Consider the following 20,680-nt stretch of genomic DNA (forward strand, 5'->3'; position numbering starts at 1 on the left):
CAGCAAGTGGAAATAACAAAGTTAACTTTGAAGTCATGCATCTCAACAAGAAGCAGCTCTCTAACCCCTAAACAAAAAGAGGAAATAACGAGTTCTTTGGGGAACAAAAAAGCGAGCTATTTTAATGCCGGGAGCTTCTAGGATTGTCTTCACCTCCGTGGAAGTGTTAATTTTGTCTTTGGAAATCCAGGTGAGGAAAGGACGCCGTTGCAATACTCCTGGTGTTCAATCAGACATCCGGAGATTTTCGAAGTGTCTGAATTCATTAGAGTGCGCGGAATGACAGAAATGCTGATGAGGCAATTTAAGACTTGCAAGCTTGTCCTTGGAGTGAGGTGACTAGTTTGGACTTCATCATATTATGCTACCAATCCCGTTGAGATTTCTGGAGTCCACACCTTAGCCACTAGTTCCCAATTGACGAAATAAGACAATTGTTGTTGTACAAGACAGATCTACATGTGAGGTCCTTTCTCAAGGTTTCTCTTTTTTCCTCATACTGAGGTTTTTGAGTTGTTCCTTGCCCGCATGCTGGTTTAAGATCAGGTAATTGTGTCATTTTGCAATTGTAATCCTGTGCAGTCCTTTGAGACATTTTTGTGATGAAGGGCTATATAAATAAATGTGACTTAACTTGAATCTACAGGGTACAAGAGTCTCATTGGAGTGTAAATCACTTTTTGGGACGTACGATAAGTCCAGCTAGTTAAAAAAGACTGCTCTATCTTCCAGCAAAGAAGATAACATAATTTCTTAGGGCTTAAAAGAAGAAGATACTAAATGCAAAAGTACTTTATTTATACAGCTCTTTAGAGCAATCCTTTCGGTTTACCAAAGTGCTGTACAGACAGAGAAACAATAAGTAAAAACCAAACAGACAAAAAATGAATAAAAACAGTTATGACAATAAAACAGTTAATCCAATAGTATGAAATAAAATCATCTTAGATAACAGTGTGCTCAAACTACTGAGTATTAAAAGAAGAAGCTTTTAGGCTGGGTTGCCCAGGTCAGAAATAAGACCCAACCTGTCTGGAGCTAGATCCAGAGCCTGGGGGCAGCAGCTCAGTCAACCCAGCATTTATACTTTGACCTAGGTACCTCGAGGCCAAGTTAGTCCTTGGATCTCAAAACTCTACCAGGATTGTGACTAATTAAAAGTTCAGATGGAGCAAAACCTGTTAGGAGCTTTAAAAACAAACATTAAAAGTACAAAATCAATTCTGAAAGGGATGGCGAGCCAATGAAGGGATTTTAAGAACAGGTGAGAGATGCGCACGTTTTCTGGTGTTGGTGTAAAGACGGGCAGCAGCATTCTCCACGAGATGAAGACGACTGATAGACGACTGGAAGACACAAACATAAAGTGCATTGTAATACTCTTACTTTGAGCTTATTAAGGCATGTATAGCTTTCTCCAAAAACAAAAACAAATGAATTTTTGCTCGAATATGCCGCTGAGAACCGGTTGGGGAGGCACCATCAAGAAGAAGGATGCCTCTCGTCTCAAACTGGCTAGGAAAGCGAGCTCTGTTGTGGGCACAGAGCTGGACAGCCTGACAACAGTGGCTGAAAGACGGGCACTGGAAAAGCTGCGGTCAATCATGGATAATCCATCGCATCCACTACACAGCATTATCTCCAGACAGAAGAGCAGTTTCAGCGACAGACTGCTGTCACTGTCTTGTACTACGGACAGACTGAAGAGATCTTTTCTTCCTCATGCCATGAGGCTCTTTAACTCTTAAAGCCCACATTAAACCACACCCCCTACATTGCATATTACCGAATTTTATTGCAATATGTATTCTGTGTAGCACTATTTAAATATTTTATATAACACGCTACAGTGGGCATTTGCACGTCACACTGGGTATTTGTATATTGTATTCTTTTTGCTTTATTATTGTATTGTTCTCAGCACAGGGATGCTGCTGGAAATGTGAATTTCCCTCCGGGGATGAATAAAGTATCTATCTATCTATCTATCTAGTATGTTTGTCAAACCTGAGGTGACCGTCAAAAGTCACAGCCAGGTTTTTTTTTATGTTGAACTTAACTGAAAAAACAGCGTGCTTAGGCAGGCTGCCATCGTAACCCCAGACATCATGTATCGAGGTTTGTCTTTGTTTAAATAAAGATAGTTTTGGGCCAACTACTCCTTATTATCAACAAAGCGCATTGATGGTTTTCGTTTGGCTTTACTGACGTATACATTTTTACTTTGTATTCTCGGGTTGACTCTTCGCCGCTACCCAGTGCGATAACAGGCCATTGGTAATGACCCTAGATGTTGTGACGTCATACGGGAACTATGTACTGACGCTCCCTATTACAACCATATGACTTACGTAAAACGGTATATACGACCATTTTTAGGGATGTTGAAAAATATCCGGACATTGCTTTAAGTTAGATTTTGTATTGTTTGCACCTTTTCCCGAGTACAAACCTTTTCCGCCGCTACCGGTGTGTGGTGGCGCTGTGAGAGGTCACCCAGCATCCATCCCAAAGAAGAAATCCGGCTTCTACTTCCTAGTTCGTGTGTAAACATACTTCGTGTACTGTATCTCTTGCACGCTAAGAACTTTGATGTTTTTATTGTTTAATATCTCATGCGTCCATTCAATATGGTTGGTGTAAAGTGTAAAGAAGAGGCGAGCTGTTTCTTTAGAAACTATAGTGGAATAAGAAAGCTTGATGCGGTTGAGAAAATGGTTGGGTCGCTTTTTTATGGAGAAGGAAGTCACCTAACTCTTGAAGCGCATCTTCCAAAAGTAAGTTGAATTCAACTTTATCTTTATAGAGCAGGGGTCAGGAACCTTTTTGACTTAAAGAGCCATAAAAGCAAAATATATTAACTTTACTTTGGGAAAGAGCCACACCATGTATTATGAGACAAATTTACTAAATTGCCAAATCCGTGCCCCAAACAAAAGCTTAGTCTTCAGCACATCTATTTTTGATGATTTGATAAAAATTATGAAAAGAGAATAATGCCAGAGCCCGTGTCCCAAAATCAACAAACATACCACTTTAAACTTGTCTCTTTCTTGCAATTACTCAAGATCAGTTAAACTCTTTTTGAACCTTTTTTTCATACATATTGGTTTCAAAACCAGATGCAAGTAGTTATTTTGTAAAATCGTCACAACATTCCGCAAACAGAGAGCCTGATGTGCTTACCTTTAGCGCGGACGGCGTAGGGCGAGAGATGGGAGGGAGTGCTTGCACTTTTTGCATAGCTCCACCCATCCCTCCCACTCACACAATCAAATAGCTTTAAGTTCTCTTCCCGGTGTTTTGGCGTATTTACAGTTTGTTCTGTGGATTCATCATAAGGTATCTGAACACTGAACCCAGATTATATAGTGAGCTTTTATATAAAGGATTCTTTAGCGTTGTACAGCCAAAACGAGTTGGGGTTTTTTCGGGGGTTTTTTGTGTGACACCTTGACTGTAAATTGTAGTGAAAAACGTGCCCTATATATTCTGTGAAGTACTGCTTTGAAACTCAGTTTTGGATTGGCTTCGCATGTATCTGAACAGGATTAACAGCTCATATTTTGAACGAGATGGAGAAAATTAGCATGCAATCAAATTTGTCTCTGAGCCACAGGTCCTCATAGAAAGAGCCCTATATGGCTCGCGAGCCATAGGTTCTCGACCCCTGTTATAGAGCATATTATTTTATGAAATGTTTATTTTTTTGATACGAAACAATGCAGGGTACAAGCCTATAACATACTTATACAAACGTTAAACATACAAAATATAGCACTGAAGAAACTTATTAACAATTTCAAATTAAGCGTAAGTAAGTAAGCGTTTGAATAGTATTTGCCCAAGCAAAAATACATGACATGGTTTTCACCATAGAGGAAACTTGTTTTTGGAATATTAGAAGCTAAATGAACGACATAGTATTTTTAATTTCTCTTCATGCAAGAAGTAGTAGAAAAAATGTATTTTTGCTTATTTTTTAAAGTTTAGGGCTTTTTTTATTGACTCAAGTGTTTTTTTCACCACTTGGAGGCACAAAACTTTATATTTCCAAACGCATCAAATTTGATACAAATAACAATGAATGCAATTCAGAGGAGGGAAAAAATGACGCTCATCCAAGATTTACAAATGATTGACTCGCTCATGGCAAGAAGTCACTAGGGGGAAGAAATGCCTCAACTCATTCCAAGACTTGGAATGTTCCTGCCTGGGAGAGCGTTTGACTAGAGTAGTTTGCCCCGGATCCAGGAAGTGACAAAAGGGGTTTTTGTCTGCGACTAAACGGTTCCCTTCAAAGTCAGGAAAAGATTAAATATTCATAAAGCAACACACACGAATCGACAATGGACTCACGGCTCAGATTTGACTGCTCAGTCAGAAAACCTGGAATGTGTTGTTGACAATTCGATCGGCACAACAGCAGTCAATTTTGTTTTTGCTGCATTTTGCCGTTTTTATTTACTTGAGAAGAACCAAAAATTCACCTGTTACACGGTCAATTTTATGAGAATTTATTTTCCCTGACAGCAGGATATTTTTCATTTGCATTTATGAATAAATATACAAACAGATGTCTACTTGTTATATTTCTTGTATTTCGTATTTAGATCAGTTTCATCAAATTAGCTTTAAAACACTCACAATTCAAATATATTGGGTCTAGTCAAGTCATGTTTATTTTTATACCCCTTAGTCACAAAGAGTTTCAAAGGACTGCACAGACGAAGGATTATTGCAAACCACAGACTATTATGACACCATACCCTGATCTAGATGAGGGCAAATAATACACATCTTAAGCTAACAGGGAGCCAATGTAGGTTAGCTAAAATCGGGGTATTGTGATCAAGCTTTCTTGTCTTAGTTAAAAGCCTTGCTGCGGCATTTTGTACCAGCTGAAGGCTCTTGATTTTGGACTTCGGGAGACCGGAGAGTAGTGCATTACAGTAATTGAGACGGGAGGTAACAAACGCATGAATTACAATCTCGGCATCGAAATGGGACAGCATAAGGCAAATTTTAGCAATGTTCCGAAGATGGTAACCCTACATTATTTTTTTGGTAGTACTTTTTTTACGATTTGATATTTTTCATCATTCTCGTATGTGGCCCACGGGCTGTCATTTTCTCACTCCTGTGACAAAAGATAAAAGCGAGATACTATGTTTTGAAGGATTTGTTGTGTGTTCACTTGATATTTATTCATTTATTTTGCCTTCACAGCTTCAGCACGACCTACCAGTGCATCTACTACTCGCCGGAGCACACGGCCAAAGCTCAAGAGGTCCTGAGCAGCGTCATCCTCTTGCAGCCGCTCATTGGCAACCTAGCGGATCAACTCCTGCAAGCTGCTCACCAACGTTCTTCACATGGATTGAGGGAGGCGCTCAAGAACCTCTCAGACAAGGTGAGGCCTTGGTCATGAACATGCAACATAACCATCTGATTTTATCCTTATATTGATATAACAGTAAATATTTGCCATGGTTTTCTCTCTTTTTTAACATTTTCTTTTAAGAAAACTGAATTTGCTCCCAAATAACTATTATTTTGTTGTGTCTTTGCCATACTATAATACTTTCGAAATGAATCTTTTTATATATTATTTTAAATAGATAATTAACTGTTTATAAGACAACTTTAGATTATCGGAAAAACGTTTATTTTTGTGACTTTAAAAATATTGCATTTACTTTTAAACTCGTTTTGAAAAATCCCAATTATTGGCCATAATAGTATTTTTGGGAGTGAGATTGTCTTATTTTTTTCAATCAAATTGTGTATCATACAGTAAAACCCCGGGATAGGACATTAATCCGTTCTAAAGTGGAAATATCAAAGTGAAATTACTTTATAGCAAGGGATTTAGAAAACCTATAGTAATGTGTAGTCAGTGTGTTCTGAATTCCTGGTTCCCTAGATAAAAACATTGAAATAACAAAATATCATAATAATATGATTGAATAAAGTTATGAATTGATATACATGTAGGAGAAAAGAATGAAAGTGTATTTACCTTTGGTGTGACGTTAGTTAAGCTGGTGCAGTAGAGTAAGTGGGTGGATGCAAAAGGGGGGGTGGACAGGTGATTTATGTGAAATCTGGTTTTGAAACTTTCATTTGAGAGAATTGTCATGTTCTTAGAAGACTTTGTTGTTTAAATCGACTCGTTATTCTTCATATTTGCACCCATGTTTAATGTTTTACAACCATATTCCTTTAGTGCGAGTAATGATGCGTGTGCCTTCTTCGTATTTTGTGATCATATCCAGCTCTCTTTCAATGGTTACCATGATTTTGCCTCTACTTTTGTATCACTGCACTACTTTTGTATCACTGTAATTGTGGTACAAAAAAATGCAGTAACCAAAATTAAGAACTGAATGAAGAAAAAACAGCCAATAAGTATTGCGGCATTTTTATGATGCCTCAACGCTTCACACCTTCGAGATGTAAATTTTGTGTCCAATATGAAAAACTTAATTGCCATTCAAGAGTTTGGTATCCGTATCTGCAGAAAAATCTGGCGTGTTTCCCTGGAAACAAAGGACATTATTTTTTCTGGAATAAAAAAACCATGTTGCTACAACCCTACCGCTTAGATTGCTTAAAATATGAAATACAATCCCCCAATTATGTAAGATTGTTCTTGTCACATTTCATTTCCTCCTCTCATTTGAAAATCCTAGTATAGTCTTGTAGCACTATGAGGGCTTCATTAATGTCTCGTCCGCACGCATCAGTAGCATTGTGCTAACGTTTCGAGTTGATGGCGGGCCGCCGGTCCACCGTAGCGTTTCGCCCGGCGCCACCGCCGACATCTTTTTTTAATCAGCCTCATTAATGAATGACATCTGCTGCTGTCTGCCTGCAATCTGTTGTGCCAGAGATTGTTTTGAGGCGCCCGCCGTGGAACCGAACTCAATCAGCTCCCGTTAATTGCCAAGATCGCTTCGCTATCGTCCCTCGTTAGTCACGTGCCTACCTGGGCAGGGGATGCCCGGCGGGGGGTACGCCCAGGAGCCTTGATTGGAAGAGTGAGGGAGGGAGGGTGTCAAGGAGGGTTAGGGTGTGAAGGAGGAAGTGACTGAATGAAGGGGGGACTGAGTGAGAGAGTGACTGAGTGACAGAGGGAGTGACTGTGCAAGGGAGTGATGGAGTGACAGAGCGAGGGAGTGACTGGGGGAACAAGGGAGGGAGCGACGAAGCGAAGGGAGCGAGGTTGGCAAGGAGGCAGGGAGGATGGAGTGAGTGAGGGAGTGTGGGAGAGAGAGAGAGAGAATGCCCAAGAGGCATGATTGGAAGAGGGAGGAAGAGGGGGAGTGACTGAGTGAGGGAGCATGGTGAGTGACAGAGGGAGGGAGTAACTGAGTGAGAGAGGGAGTGAGTGACCAAGGGAAGGAGGGAGGGAGTGAGGGAGGGAGTGAGGCAGGGAGGGAGAGAGTGTCTGACTGGGGGAGGGTGGGAGTGACTGAGTGAAGGTGGAAGGGAGTGACTGAGTGAAGGTGGAAGGGAGGGACTGGGTGAGGGAGGGACTGGGTGAGGGAGTGAGTGGGTGAGGGAGAAAGAGAGAGCTATGATTGGAAGAAGTAGGAAGTGAGGTGAGTGACAGAGGGAGGGAGTGACTGAGGGAGTTTTGAGAGAGGGAGGCAGTGAGTGAGTGATGAAGTGAGGGACTGAGTGAGGTGAGTGACTGAGGGAGGGTGTGACTGAGCACGGGAGTGACAGAGGGATGAAGGGAGTGACTGATTGAGGGAAGGAGTGACTGAGTGACAGAGTAACCGAGGGAGGGCGTGACTGAGCGAGGGAGTGACAGAGGGAGGGGGACTGATTAAGGAAGAAACTGAGTGAGGGAGTGACAGAGGGAGGGAGGGAGTGACTGATTGAAGGAGGGAGTGAGCGAGGGAGGAAGGGACTGAGTGTGGGAGGGAGGGAGGCAGGGAGAGTGTGACCTAGTGAGGGAGGGAGGGAGTGACTGAGCAAGGTGGTGACAAAGTAACGGAAAGAGGGAGTGACAGAGGAAGAGAGTGATTGAGCAACGGAGTAACAGAGGGAGGGAAGAACTGAGTGAAGGATAGAGTTACTGAGGGCGGGAGGGAGTAAGGGAGTGATTGAGAGTGACTGACTGACTGGGGAAGGGAGGGAAGGATGGAGTAAGTGAGTGAGGGAGTGAAGGAAAGAGAGAGAATGCCCAAGAGCCATGTTTGGAAGACGGAAGGATGACTGAGTGAGAAAGGGGGGTGAGTAACAGAGGGAGGGAGTGACTGAGTGAATGAGGGAGAGAGTGAAAAGGGAGGGAGTGAGGAAGTGATTGAATGAGGGAAGGAGATAGTGACTGACTGAAGAAGGGAGGGACTGAGTGAGGGAGGGACTGGGTGAGGGAGGAGGGAGTGAGTGAGGGAGTAAATGGGTGAGGGAGAAAGAGAATGCCCAAGAGGTATGATTGGAAGAGGTAGGAAGAAGGTGACTGACAGAGGGAGGGAGTGAGTTAGGGAGTTTTGAGGGAGGGAGGCAGTGAGTGAGTGATGACGGGAGGGACTGAGTGAGGTGAGTGACAGAGGGATGAAGGGAGTGACTGAGTGAGGGAGGAAGTGACTGAGTGAAGGAGTGACTGGGTGAAGGAGTGACAGAGTAACCGAGGGAGAGAGTAAATGAGCGAGGGAGTGACAGAGGGAGGGGGGGCTGATTGAGGAAGAAACTAAGTGAGGGAGTGACTGAGTGAGGGAGGAGGGAGTGACTGAGTGAGGGAGGAGGGAGTGACTGAGTGAGGGAGGAGGGAGTGACTGAGCAAGGGAGTGACAGAGGGATTGAGGGAGTGACTGATTGAAGGAGGGAGTGACTGAGGGAGGGAGGGAAGGAGGGAGGGAGAGTGTGACTTAGTGAGGGAGGGAAGGAGGGACTGAGCAAGGGAGTGACAGACTAATGGAGGGAGGGAGTGATTGAGAGAGGGAGTGACTGAGCAAGGGAGTAACAAAGAGAGGGAAGGACTGAGTGAAGGAGAGTTACTGAGGGCGGGAGGGAGGCAGAGAGGGACTTAGTGATGGGGGGAGTGACTGACTGACTGAGGGAGGGAGGGAAGGATGGAGTAAGTGAGTGAGAGAGTGAAGGAAAGAGAGAGAATGCCCAAGAGCCATGTTTGGAAGACTGAAGGATCACTGAGTGAGGGAGGGGGGTGAGTAACGGAGGGAAGAAGTGACAGAGTGAAAAGGGAGGGAGTGATTGAACGAGGGAAGGAGATGGTGACTGACTGGGGAAGGGAGGGACTGGGGAAGGGAGGGACTGAGTGAGGGAGGGACTGGGTGAGGGAGCAGGGAGTGAGTGAGGGAGAGAAAATCTTAGTTTTTGTTCCATAAGTTGTTTTCTTTTATTTTTTGTTTGTCCTTCTGTTTAATTTCTAGTTTTCATCTCAAGGAGTCCGCAGAGGCCCGTTTTCTCCCGCTCCATAGTCATGCACGTGCAGGTGGCGAGAGTCGCGGAATATCTTTTGGGTTTGTGCGCAAAAGAGAAAAAAATAAGAGGGGAAGCTTAGTTGCAATAAAGTGCTTCCTCGCTCAGAAGGAGCCGTCTCCCTTTTTTTGAGGAAGCATCCTGCGGCGTTGCCAAATTCTCACTTTTTTCTGTAAACACCGCAGGAGAGCTGTTATGTTATCACTCCAATACACCAGCAAAACAACACTGTGCGAGCATCTGCTTCAATGGATGACTTAAAAGTTCCGATTGCTGCTTTTCCAAGGGTATGACGGTATACGGCTTTCAGTAATGAGTGAACGAAAACTAGCACTGGCTTTTTATGACTTATGCGTCGTACTGTCTACGTGTGTGTCTTAGTAGAAAATTATAATGGTCAGTATTTATATAGCGCTTTTCAAGTCAATAAAAGGACTTTACAGTGTTCTTCACACGTAGCCATTCACACACACTCACACACCGATAGCAGCGTCAGCCATGCATGGCAACTAGCTGCTTATCGAGGGCATTAGGGATTCAGTGTCTTGCGCTTTACCTCCTGAGCTACTGCCGCCCCTGTAGTGTGTCCTAGCATAGTGTTTTTGTTTTTTTTATTTTCCAGACACCAAGGGCTGAGAGAAATTTCAATTCTATTTTTACTGCAGAATTGACATTAAAGATGACTTTGACTTTACTTGACTTTGATATCGGGGTCACATTTTTCGCCACGCAGCCCTCCTTTGCATTTTCTTTCGTCACAATTGTAAACACTGGATTCCGGACGATCGTTCGTAAGTTGAATTTGTTCGTAAGTTGCCGCAGTGCTGTATTTTGTATGTTTAAGGTTTATATAAGTATGTTTAAGGCTTGTATAAATTACCTATATTATTTTATACTCAAAAATAAACATTTTCATACAATTATATGTTCTATAAACATGAATAAAGTTGAGTTTAACTTACCTTTGGAAGATGCGCTTCAAGAGGTCCTCCTTTGTGGTAAAAAGTGGCAGAAAAAAAAACGTCCGACCATTTTCTCAACCGCATCAAGCTTTCTTATTCCACTTTTGTTTCAAAAGAAACAGCTCGCCTCTTCTTTCCACTTTACACCAACCATATTAAATGGATGCACAAGATATTAAACTATAAAAAATATCAAAGTTCTTAGCGCGCTGGAGATGCAATATAGACTGTTTACACACAAACTAGGAAAAGGAAGCTGATTTCTTCTACGGGGTGGATGCTGGGTGACCACTCACAGCGCCACCACACACCGATAACGGCAGAAAGAAGTAATGTCCTGTACTCGGAAAAGGATGCACACAAATACAAAATCTGACTTACAGCAATTTCCGGATATTTTTCGACATCCCAAAAAAATGTTTATATCTACTGTTTTACGTAAGTTAAATGGTCGTAAGTAGGGGAGCGTCTGTACTGTTATAACTTACAAGATAAGATAAGTAAACTTGGTACTTTTTAGGATCTTGCACACAAGGTAACACATTCAAATAGATTTTGCGATCCAAGTGGGAATGTAAGAGCAACATATGTAATAAACTAAAGTGACACTGTGTAATATTTGACCACAATGCACAAGGAAGAATACCATCTACGGAGACTCAAGGAGACCAAACTGCACAATCTTTCTTATTATTTACATGCCAAGCAGTTCACTAGGTTTTTAATTATTGGGGTACAGTAATGCCTCGTTTTTTGCGTTCCAAAAAAGTGCTGGGATACCCATAACCATAACCAGCAAAGTAGAAAATTGTATTCACTTATTAAATACTCTAATATACATTAAAACTAAAGAACAAACCCAATTTGCAGGCCCAAGTATTTGTTTAACAAATAAAAGAACTGTAATTTATAAACCTTTTTTTTCAAAAATAGCTTAATTTCTAAAATACTCTTGCTGCTATATTGCACTACTGTTCTGATTTAGGAAACGATCCATTTAACTTCAGATGATATTTTGTCGCCAATATATGGATACTATTAAAAAAATTGTTTTAAAAAGAATACTTCAAACAACAAATAAGTTCTGTACATAACAAAAGTTGTTTTGTTTTTTTTACAAATAGTATGGAGTGCAGAAGTAGCGGGAAGGCCCGAATATGGTTGGATGGATGGGGTGAAACATGCTTTGTATGTGGGGTTGATGGATTTAATGGATGCAAAAGTGGTTAAGTGGTGGTTAAGAATGACTGATTTGGACACATATGATGCGGAGGGGGTAAACCAGTGTATGCTGGCGGGCCACTCTGCTGATGAAGCGTTACATGGCCCAACAACTCACTCCTTGTTGTGCCATGGGCTTAATGTTCGGTGTCAGGTTGGGAAGAGCGAAGGGGAATGAATATTTGGTGAATGTAAGTTTTCTTGACTCTAGCCACCTACCATTAGGGGGATATGGCTTCTGTATATAGACAGATAGACTAACTTTTGCACGATCAAACTATAATTTAGAAAATAATATTGCACTCAGTTGGCCTTCTTAGGCAGCTTTCCCTGGGAACCTAATTTTGGCAAAAATCTCAATTTGGCCCCCAAAAAAGAAATTATTCAGGTATCTTATTAGTGTAACGGCATACTATCATTATATTTTTGCTATTTTTGCTCGGCAGGCCGTATTTAGAAGTAATGTCGGATTCTGAACGTCCCTAAACTATCCATGTTCAGATTATATTCTGTCGCCATCATGTAGCCGTTATTGGGTTATTTTGCATTAAATGTAATTTGTATTCCATCATACAAAATCATTTATAGTCAAATGTATAAAATCTTTCACCGTATATGACAGTAATCAAGACTGTGCTCCTTCTAATGTATTCTGAAAAAGTGGATTGACTTAGTACCTTTGCTGACAAAGCGCTCTGTGTTTGGTTTGTTGGGCTGTAATAACGGGACTCCAGGGAGCTTTTATCTCTTTTGTTCTGGTAGGGAAAGTCACCTAGTGGCATTCTTTCCATCAAAGCTGGGACGGAAAAATTGTGTGTCCATGTAATTCAATCCTTTGGTGTTTGTTGACACTCGCCAGCAGGCTTTTTTTCAGGAACTCAATAAATGTTTGTTTTTTGTAGTTTTAATGAATACAGACATGGTTAGTAGTCAGTAGAGGTAAGATCTTGGGCCTGAAACCGACCCGAACCCAACCCGAAATGAAAATTTAAAAAATGTCCTTGAAAGTGCTTTAAAAGTACTTGAACTTGGTGTTGAAAAAGGTGTACAAACCCTGGTTAGAGCACATCAGAATTTTTTTTTTTTCATTAGAAATTCCTTTTTGCTAATTTTTCAAGAAAAAAGATAGTGTAAGTAGAAGAACATATTTAAAATGAAATAAAATTTCAAATAAAAGCAAATTAATAAACAAAAAGAATAAAGTAATAAACTAAAATAAATTGAATAGATAGAATGAATAGAATAAATAAAATCTTGATAATTTGGGGGAGGTTTTTGCTCCCATGACACAACACATTTTTCACATTTTCATCTATAAAAAAAGCCACGATGTAGCTCAGGTAATGTGCATAGCACTACCTTCGCTTAACTCAAATGAGTATCCAATCACAAGACACGAACATGTCACTTCTTCAAGTTTAACGGCGGTTGGCACTACCAATTTGGTGCGTTACTGCTCTCTGTTACGTTAAACATCACGCCTTCTAGCTGACTTTACTGTCGCTATTGCGAGATCTGATTGGCTATTGCAACATGTACCATTCATCTTCAGTGCTCAGACGCCAGCACAGTTGATTCTGAAGGTCTTAGGCCAGGGGTTTGAAACTTATTTTAGCTCGGTTGCCACATGGTAGAAAAAACATTCTCACAGGCCACACTAGTAGAGAGAGAGAAAGAAAGAAATATATCAAAATACAGAAAGAAAGAGAAAAATGGGCAGAAAATAGCGAAAGTAAGCTAAAAAAAATATAGAGATAAAAAGAGAGAGAAAGGAGAGAGAGTGATACAAACAATTATGAAAAGAGGGGAGAGAGAACAGACAGAGAAAGAAACCATAAACGAGAGGAAAAGAGAGCGATAGAAAGTGGGCGGAAGAGAGGGAGATAGAAAGCTTACAAGGAAAAGAAGAAGAAAAAGAGAAGTAGAAATAGAGTGAGAGAAAAAGATAGCAAAAAACAGAAAGAGGGAGGGAAGACAAAGAGGCACAAGAGAGAGAGAAAGCAAAAGAAAAAAGAGATATCGAGACAGCGGGAAAGAAAGGGGAAAAAATGAGGTGGAGAACTAGAGAGAAAAACAAGAGATAAAGAGAGATAAAGAGGGAAAGAGAAAGACAAAGAGGAAGAAAGAAAGGGAGAGAAGGAAAATGCTGTTTGGATAAAATATATCATGAAAAGTACAAAGTATGGAGGTTAATTGTAAACATGCATACACTTTGGAAAAAATACATTAAGGATGAAATCGGATTTTGTTAGAATTATGACCATGTCTGGTTATATAAGGCCATCAGAGAAGGCCTTGCTGGCCCTGACGGCCGACCACTGAGTAGCTGTAAATTTAAATGTAGACCGCTGTTAGCTTGTTTCATGCTAGCCACCGACTAGGTTGATATTTCTAATAGAAATATTTTTACATTCCATACCATGATATCAGTGGCCATGTTTTGTATTTATTGAATCCGAGGTGCCTATTTTATGATCCCATGGTGACAGGTGAGGCAGTGCCTCTCCTGCCTCCCCCGACTGCACGTCACTGTTCATAGTTCAGCATTTGTCATTCCTTATTGTTTTCTGGCCCCAGACGGAGCAATTTGTCCACACGCTCAAGGACGAGTTGGTCAAGTGCGCCCTGTTGGCGCTGCACGCCGCCCAGCCCGGCTACGTGTCGAAGAACCGGGAGAGCGACGCCCGGGACTCGAGCCCGGTCCGGGTGCCGTCGCCCGCAGCGTGCAACAACGTGGACGGAACGACGCAAGGCTCCATCCCGCACCAGAAAGAGTACGACGAAGAGGAATGGGCAAGTGGCTCTTTGTGGTATCGATCGATGGACGTGTTTTCAGCACCGGATTAGAAGGCGCATCTACAATATATAGTATTTTGGTGTATATTTTTATATAGTAAGAGTCAAAAAAATGTCACAGACAAAAGCGTAAAACATGTGTGCAACGAGAATTGAACCCGGGTCGCGGCGCTGTGAGCGCTGAAACCTAACCACTTGACCACGGGTCTCCAACCTGGTGCCTGTGGACACCAGAGTGCCTTCAGTGCTTGGTTGTCGTGATTTTCTTGTATTTTATTTTATTTTTTTGTGGTTGACTGAGTTAAATTAAACCTATTTCCTATTTATCTCCTCTACTTTATTACTTTCCTTCTTTCTTTCCACCTTTCTCTTTCTTCTCATTTCTTTCTTTCATCCTTTTTTTCTTTTCTTATTTCTTTCATCATTTCTTTTTTTCTTCTCTTTCTTTCTTCCTTTCCCTTTCTTTCTTCCTTTCCCTCTTTCTTTCTTTCTTTCTTCTTTCTTTTCTTCCTTTCGCTTTTTCTTACTTTCTTTTCTCCTTTCTTTCTTTCTTTCTTAATTTCTTTCTTTCTTTCCTCCTTTCTTTTCTCCTTCCTTTCCTCCTTTCTTTTCTCCTTCCTTTCCTCCTTTCTTTTCTCCTTTCTTTTTTTCCTTTCTTTCCTCCTTTCTTTAGTGAAACTATTTTGCATTAAATGTCATTTGTAGTCAATCGTATAAAATCCTTTATAGTCAAATGTATAAAATCCTTCAGTAAGCAGCCTTTCCTCACCCAACAGACGTGTGAAGACAGACAGATAGGTAAATAATAATAATAATAATAATAATAATAATATAATAATAATAATTTCCTTGTATTGTCATTCTGTGTAACAATGTACACAGAACGAAATGTCGATTGCATCTGACCCGATGCAGCCGCAGCCAAGAGAGGGCGCCGCCGACCACTTTTTAAGTCTTAGGAATGACTCGGCCGGGGCGCGAACCCGAACCTCCCAGTCTCAAAGCGGGCGCCTTACCATCTAGGCTACTGAGCTGGTAAACAGATAGATACAACGATAGACGGATAGATAAAATAGGTAGGTAGATATAGGTAGGTAGATAAAGTAATAATCTCAACAAAAAAAAAGAAAAATGAAGAAATAATGCAGCCTCAACTGGACCCAAGCCAGTTTCCTGCAGAGGGTAACACAAGGCCAGCATTGGGGGTGCCCCCCTCAAGATTTCTTAGTCTCGATATTTAGATGGATCTGCGCACCCCTAATTGTTGTATTGTTTCAGGACAGAATTTGGGCCAGCGTGGCCAAGCGTCTGAACTGTGTGATCGCCATGGTGGACCAGTTGGCCGAGCAGGACGAGCGCCACCAGCAAGAAAGCGGCGGAGAGCAGCAGAAACTCGCTGACGTCATCACTTCGCACAACCCTGGTAAAGGAGGACCAAAGAACAATATACATTTTTAGTGCAAATATGTGAGCCTAAGAAAATCTTATAATTGGTTTGATTAGTTTATTAGTATTTTTATGCTCTCTCTTAAAGGCGTTTTTTCCTTGCGACATGACTTTTGGTAAGCGTCGTTTATACAACACTGCCCTCTATTGACCAGTTGGTTTATTAAGACTTTTTAACCCTCTTGACTTTGTGTCAAAATGGCCCGCAAAACGTCCATTATATATATTATATATATCATATATATTTATGTATACTATGTAAATTATGAAACGTTTTTTTATTCACGTTTACTTTTAAGCTGTATAAAAAAGAAGTACAAAGATGGCATTTAAAATGAGAACAACATATTTACCGTTTTAATTTGTGTTGTATTGTTAAATTATCCGTAAAGATGATAAAGTATAGTCAAGTCAAGTCATGTTTATTTGCAGGGTTGGGTAGGGTTACTTTAACTTGATTACTTTCAATTACTTTTGGATTACTCCAATACCAAATATGCTAATAAAAGACAAAAGAAACTAAATATGAATAAAATTACTAAATTTTGTGCAGGCTTGGGGAGTGAGTAACGGAATACATGGAATGGCAAAAATGATGCTGGCAAGCTGCTTGGATTTATTTTCATTTTGTTTCTGTCGCATTTTATGTTAGTTTTGCCGGAGATCAAAGAGATCAAAGCCAGAAAGTGAAAGCTTACCACGTGTTGTGAGTCGTAATTTTATTCATATTTAATTTCTTTTGTCTTTTATTAGCATATTTGGTATTGGAGTAATCCAAAAGTATTTGAAAGTAATCAAGTTAAAGTAACCCTACCCAACCCTGCTTATTTGTGACGCCCTTAATCACAAGGAGTCTCAAAGGGCTGCACAGACTACAGACTATTACACTACAGACAATTATTACACCACCCCTTGATCTAAAACCTACATGAGGGCAAAGAAAAACTCAAAAAGTATAGTAAAATTGCAAAAATTGGTTAGCCAAGGCAAGGTTTTCCAGGATTTTGCTTTATTTTTGCAATTGTAGTAAATCGAACATTACCATGCAGTGATTTTGTTTATATTTTCATAATATAATCCTTTTTTTTTAAGTGAAAATATTTTATAGTTAAAACTGAAGTGTATGGATCAGTACTAACTTTTATAAAATGAGAATGTTTTTACCCAGAGAAAAAATTATCATTCAGATGGGGGAACAGGAGATTTTAAAATAATTTTAAAAATGATCACTTATGCACAAAAAATGTAAAAATTTCAATAAATCTTAAACACATTCATAATTTTTCCTAAAAAAAGAAAGAAATGTTTGGACAATTGGCAGTCTGTTTTTACATACTGTATGACATATATATTTATTTGAGATTATTTCTCTTTATGTAGTATAAAATTGAAACAGCTCAACTGTTCTACTATTTGTCTATCAATACATTGAGATAATAAGGAAAAGCAATGGAAAATGATAGAAGTGAAATAAAGTAAAATAATTGTAAAAAAAATTTAGACGGACACTGTAAATTCTGACTGCTTTATGGCAATGTATTGTGTAGTGCAACTAAACGATTACTACAAAGTACAAGGAAGATTCAAAACTAATTAAAATGACCAAACAGGACTATTTTTCTTCTGTCTTTTTTTTTTTTTCTTTTTTTTTTTGGACTGGGCTTTCACAATATTTTCATTTTTGGGACTACACGAAGCAGCAAGAAGGTATACTGTCATGTCAGGTGCATCTAGGTGAGCCTCATGTTATGTAAAATAAATAGTCAGGTCATCTATTTGTATAGCCTTTAATCACAAAGAGTCTTAAAGGACTTCACCTACCGCAGATTATTGCAAACCACAGACTATTATGACACTGTCCCCTGATCTAAAACCTACAAGAGGGCAAGGAAAAACTCAAAAACCTCAACATGAGGAAAATGAAGAAACCTTGTGAAGGGACCGCACATGATGTAATCCTCCTTCTGAGATAAACAGGCTGCGGTGATTGTTACATTAACAAACAATAAAAAATATAAAAAGTAAAAAAATTAAAGTATAATATAAAATAAAAAAATTAAAATAAAAAGGATGACCAGGTTGCAATGGATATAGCATTAACAAATACAATTTTCTCGACCTACAAATATTTAAAAAAAGAATGCACTTTATGTGAAGTTGATGTGTTTTTGCTTATTAATCAAATTAATATTGTGTTTTTTTAATGAACACATTTTCTTTTACCACTAGGAGGTGCTAAATAATACACAACGTCCCTTTAAATAAGTAAAACTAAATATTGCCAATACACGAAACAGTCTGCTGTTGCAGATTTATTATGTCTGGTTTTACAAAGTCTTATCGCAGACGTCGTGTCCTTTCCATGGAGACAATTTCATGGTGCGTTTAATGACCCGCCGTTAACTTTGAATCATCTATTATACATTTGAATGCTTTATAAAAAGTTGCCCTTGAGACACCGAGTGTCCTCAAAAACGCAAAGACGAATTTCGCACGCCGTCTCTGGCGACACAAAGTCGAAGGCAAAGTCGCTCTAATGTTTTTTGGGTTGTTTTATTCCGTTTTGGCACAGCGGGGGACTGGCGGGAGCAGCTCTCCCCCCTGGTAGCCAGGTTGAAGGAGTGCGTGACGCAAGTAATGGACAAGGCCAAAAGAGCTGTCACCTTCGTGCTTCTGCAGGAGGCCGCCTGCAGCATCCCGCAGGGATTTCTTCTTCAGCAGAGGAGGGATGTCGTCTTCAGTCAGGCTGTAAGTACAAAGTACAACATTAATGCTAGTAACAATAATAGATAAATGTATGTTAAGTTTAGTAGATGCTCAAAATAAGGAGAAAAGACATCAATGGATTTTGGAACTTGCAAGGACTACAGGAATAGAAAGATTCAGCCAAGACAGTCCAACCTGTTGTGAACCCCCTCCCCTGAGACCTTTCTTTTCATCAAATCTTAGATTCGCCATAAAGGGTGTGGATATCAAAGAACAGCAACATGATTGGCCGATAGTGATAATGATGTAATAGTCAAAACAACAAACTGTCAGGACCAGAACGGAAACGGGACCCAATTGCGTTACGTTTCTCACAAGTTTTATTAAAGGAAAGAGGAAGGGCTGCGCCCACGATCCGTTCGCTAGGCGCGGGAAGGAAGTCGCTCTCTTACTCGGATTGTGATCCGAACACGGAAGTGGATCTTCCGTAGCGAGCAAGGCGGTGTCAAGGACGGAAAAAAAACAGGTCGATAGCTGGGACAGGAGAGCAAAAACGTGGTCGGGGTCAGAAACGGGTCGTAAGTCTGGACAGGAGAGCAGACGTCAGGATCAAAACGGGTCGTCACCGGAGACAGACGAGAGCAAAAACGGGACAGATGGGAGTCAGGGTCGAAAAAGGCTTGCCTGGTATTCACTGAAGTTTTCAGACGGACTGACAAATACTGATGGTTCAAATACTGACAGGGAGCCAATCAGAACCCGCGACAGTTGGCGCCAAATGAGCGGGCACAGCTGAGTCACATCAGTAATCATGACACAAACAACATTTCGCCATAATAGTCAAAATAAGTAACTGGCATCCTATGAAATCTCCTCTACAGTTGTAAAATATGAAAAACAATCAATTTGTCAGTATGTAAAAAAATCATATTTCACTTTAACAGGGGTTGAAGAAAATGCCAAGAAAATCTCAATTAAATACATCAATATTTTAATCTATCTTAAAACACATGAAAACTATAGAAAATAATCCAGTTTGAATACTATTGAAATTTGAAAAGGAGCTTGTAATACATAATTAATGTACAGTTCGAGTCTTCGACCCTCCCTGAATTTGTGTGTGGGTTGTATATCTATCACTCTCAAAGGTTTTAGAACATCAAAACAACTTTAATATCACACAGAGACTAACAACCCAAGGAAATACAAAATGCCGTTTTAAGGCGCAAACAAAAACTATGCCTACGTGGCCCTATGTGAAAAAGTAATTTAGTAACTGTACTAACCACAGTTTTGGGTGAGTGGAGTTCAATTCCTCAGGCCACACCCAAAACGGATCGCCACCACCTGTGTTAAATCGAGAAATCACTTTAATTGAATCTGTTACGCAACGTGAAGTGGGCTACAAAATCTCAAGGACACAATTAACTTGCCACGATCCCCCCAAAAATCCAGAAATTGGGAAAAAAGTGATAAAAATCTATCAGTCCGGAAAAGATCATAAAAGCCATTTCCAAGGCTTTAAAGGCTCCAGTGAACCACTGTCGGAGCCATAATCCACAAATGGAGAAAACCGGGAACAGTGGCACACCTTCCCAGGAGTCGTCAACCGACTAAGATTACTCCAAGATTTTGTGATGACGGCTCATTCAGGAGGTTACAAAAGAACCTCGAAAAAGGCCTCGCTACTTTTTCAAGGGGTTGTAAATTAAATCAGATATCAGAGAGCAATAGCAAAGTACAATTATTTGATCTCAAGAACTTCTTAAAATTGGTTTGATTAGTTTCTTAGGTTTTTCATGTAGTTTTACTTGCAATATTACTTTCCGTATCCATTGTTGATCCAACACTGCCCTCTATTGATGGACTAAAACTTGATAAGGCTTTTTCAAACTGATGTTTTAATAATAATAATAATAATAATAATTTCCTTGTATTGTCATTCTGTGTAACAATGTACACAGAACGAAATGTCGATTGCATCTGACCCGATGCAGCCGCAGCCAAGAGAGGGCGCCGCCGACCACTTTTTAAGTCTTAGGAATGGCGAGTAACAATAATAAATTAAACGCATACCTGTCATTCTCCAGGGCTAT

At 40.3% G+C, this 20,680-nt stretch overlaps 1 protein-coding gene across 6 annotated transcripts in view; it reads left to right on the forward strand.

Annotated features, from left to right (window-relative positions):
• Positions 1-20,680, forward strand: part of inpp4b (inositol polyphosphate-4-phosphatase type II B) — a 324,645-nt gene that overhangs the window by 279,640 nt on the left and 24,325 nt on the right. For all 6 annotated transcript variants that reach the window (XM_088341789.1, XM_088341788.1, XM_088341790.1 and 3 more), the window contains 4 exons: positions 5,230-5,413; positions 14,214-14,429; positions 15,711-15,855; positions 18,451-18,626. In XM_088341789.1, coding sequence (XP_088197915.1) covers positions 5,230-5,413; positions 14,214-14,429; positions 15,711-15,855; positions 18,451-18,626 — 721 coding nt within the window. The remainder of the gene's footprint in view (positions 1-5,229; positions 5,414-14,213; positions 14,430-15,710; positions 15,856-18,450; positions 18,627-20,680) is intronic.

The sequence above is a fragment of the Urocampus carinirostris genome, chromosome 8, assembly GCF_059441175.1.
Source record: "Urocampus carinirostris isolate Australia breed hairy pipefish chromosome 8, RoL_Ucar_1.0, whole genome shotgun sequence".
NCBI lineage: Eukaryota > Metazoa > Chordata > Actinopteri > Syngnathiformes > Syngnathidae > Urocampus > Urocampus carinirostris.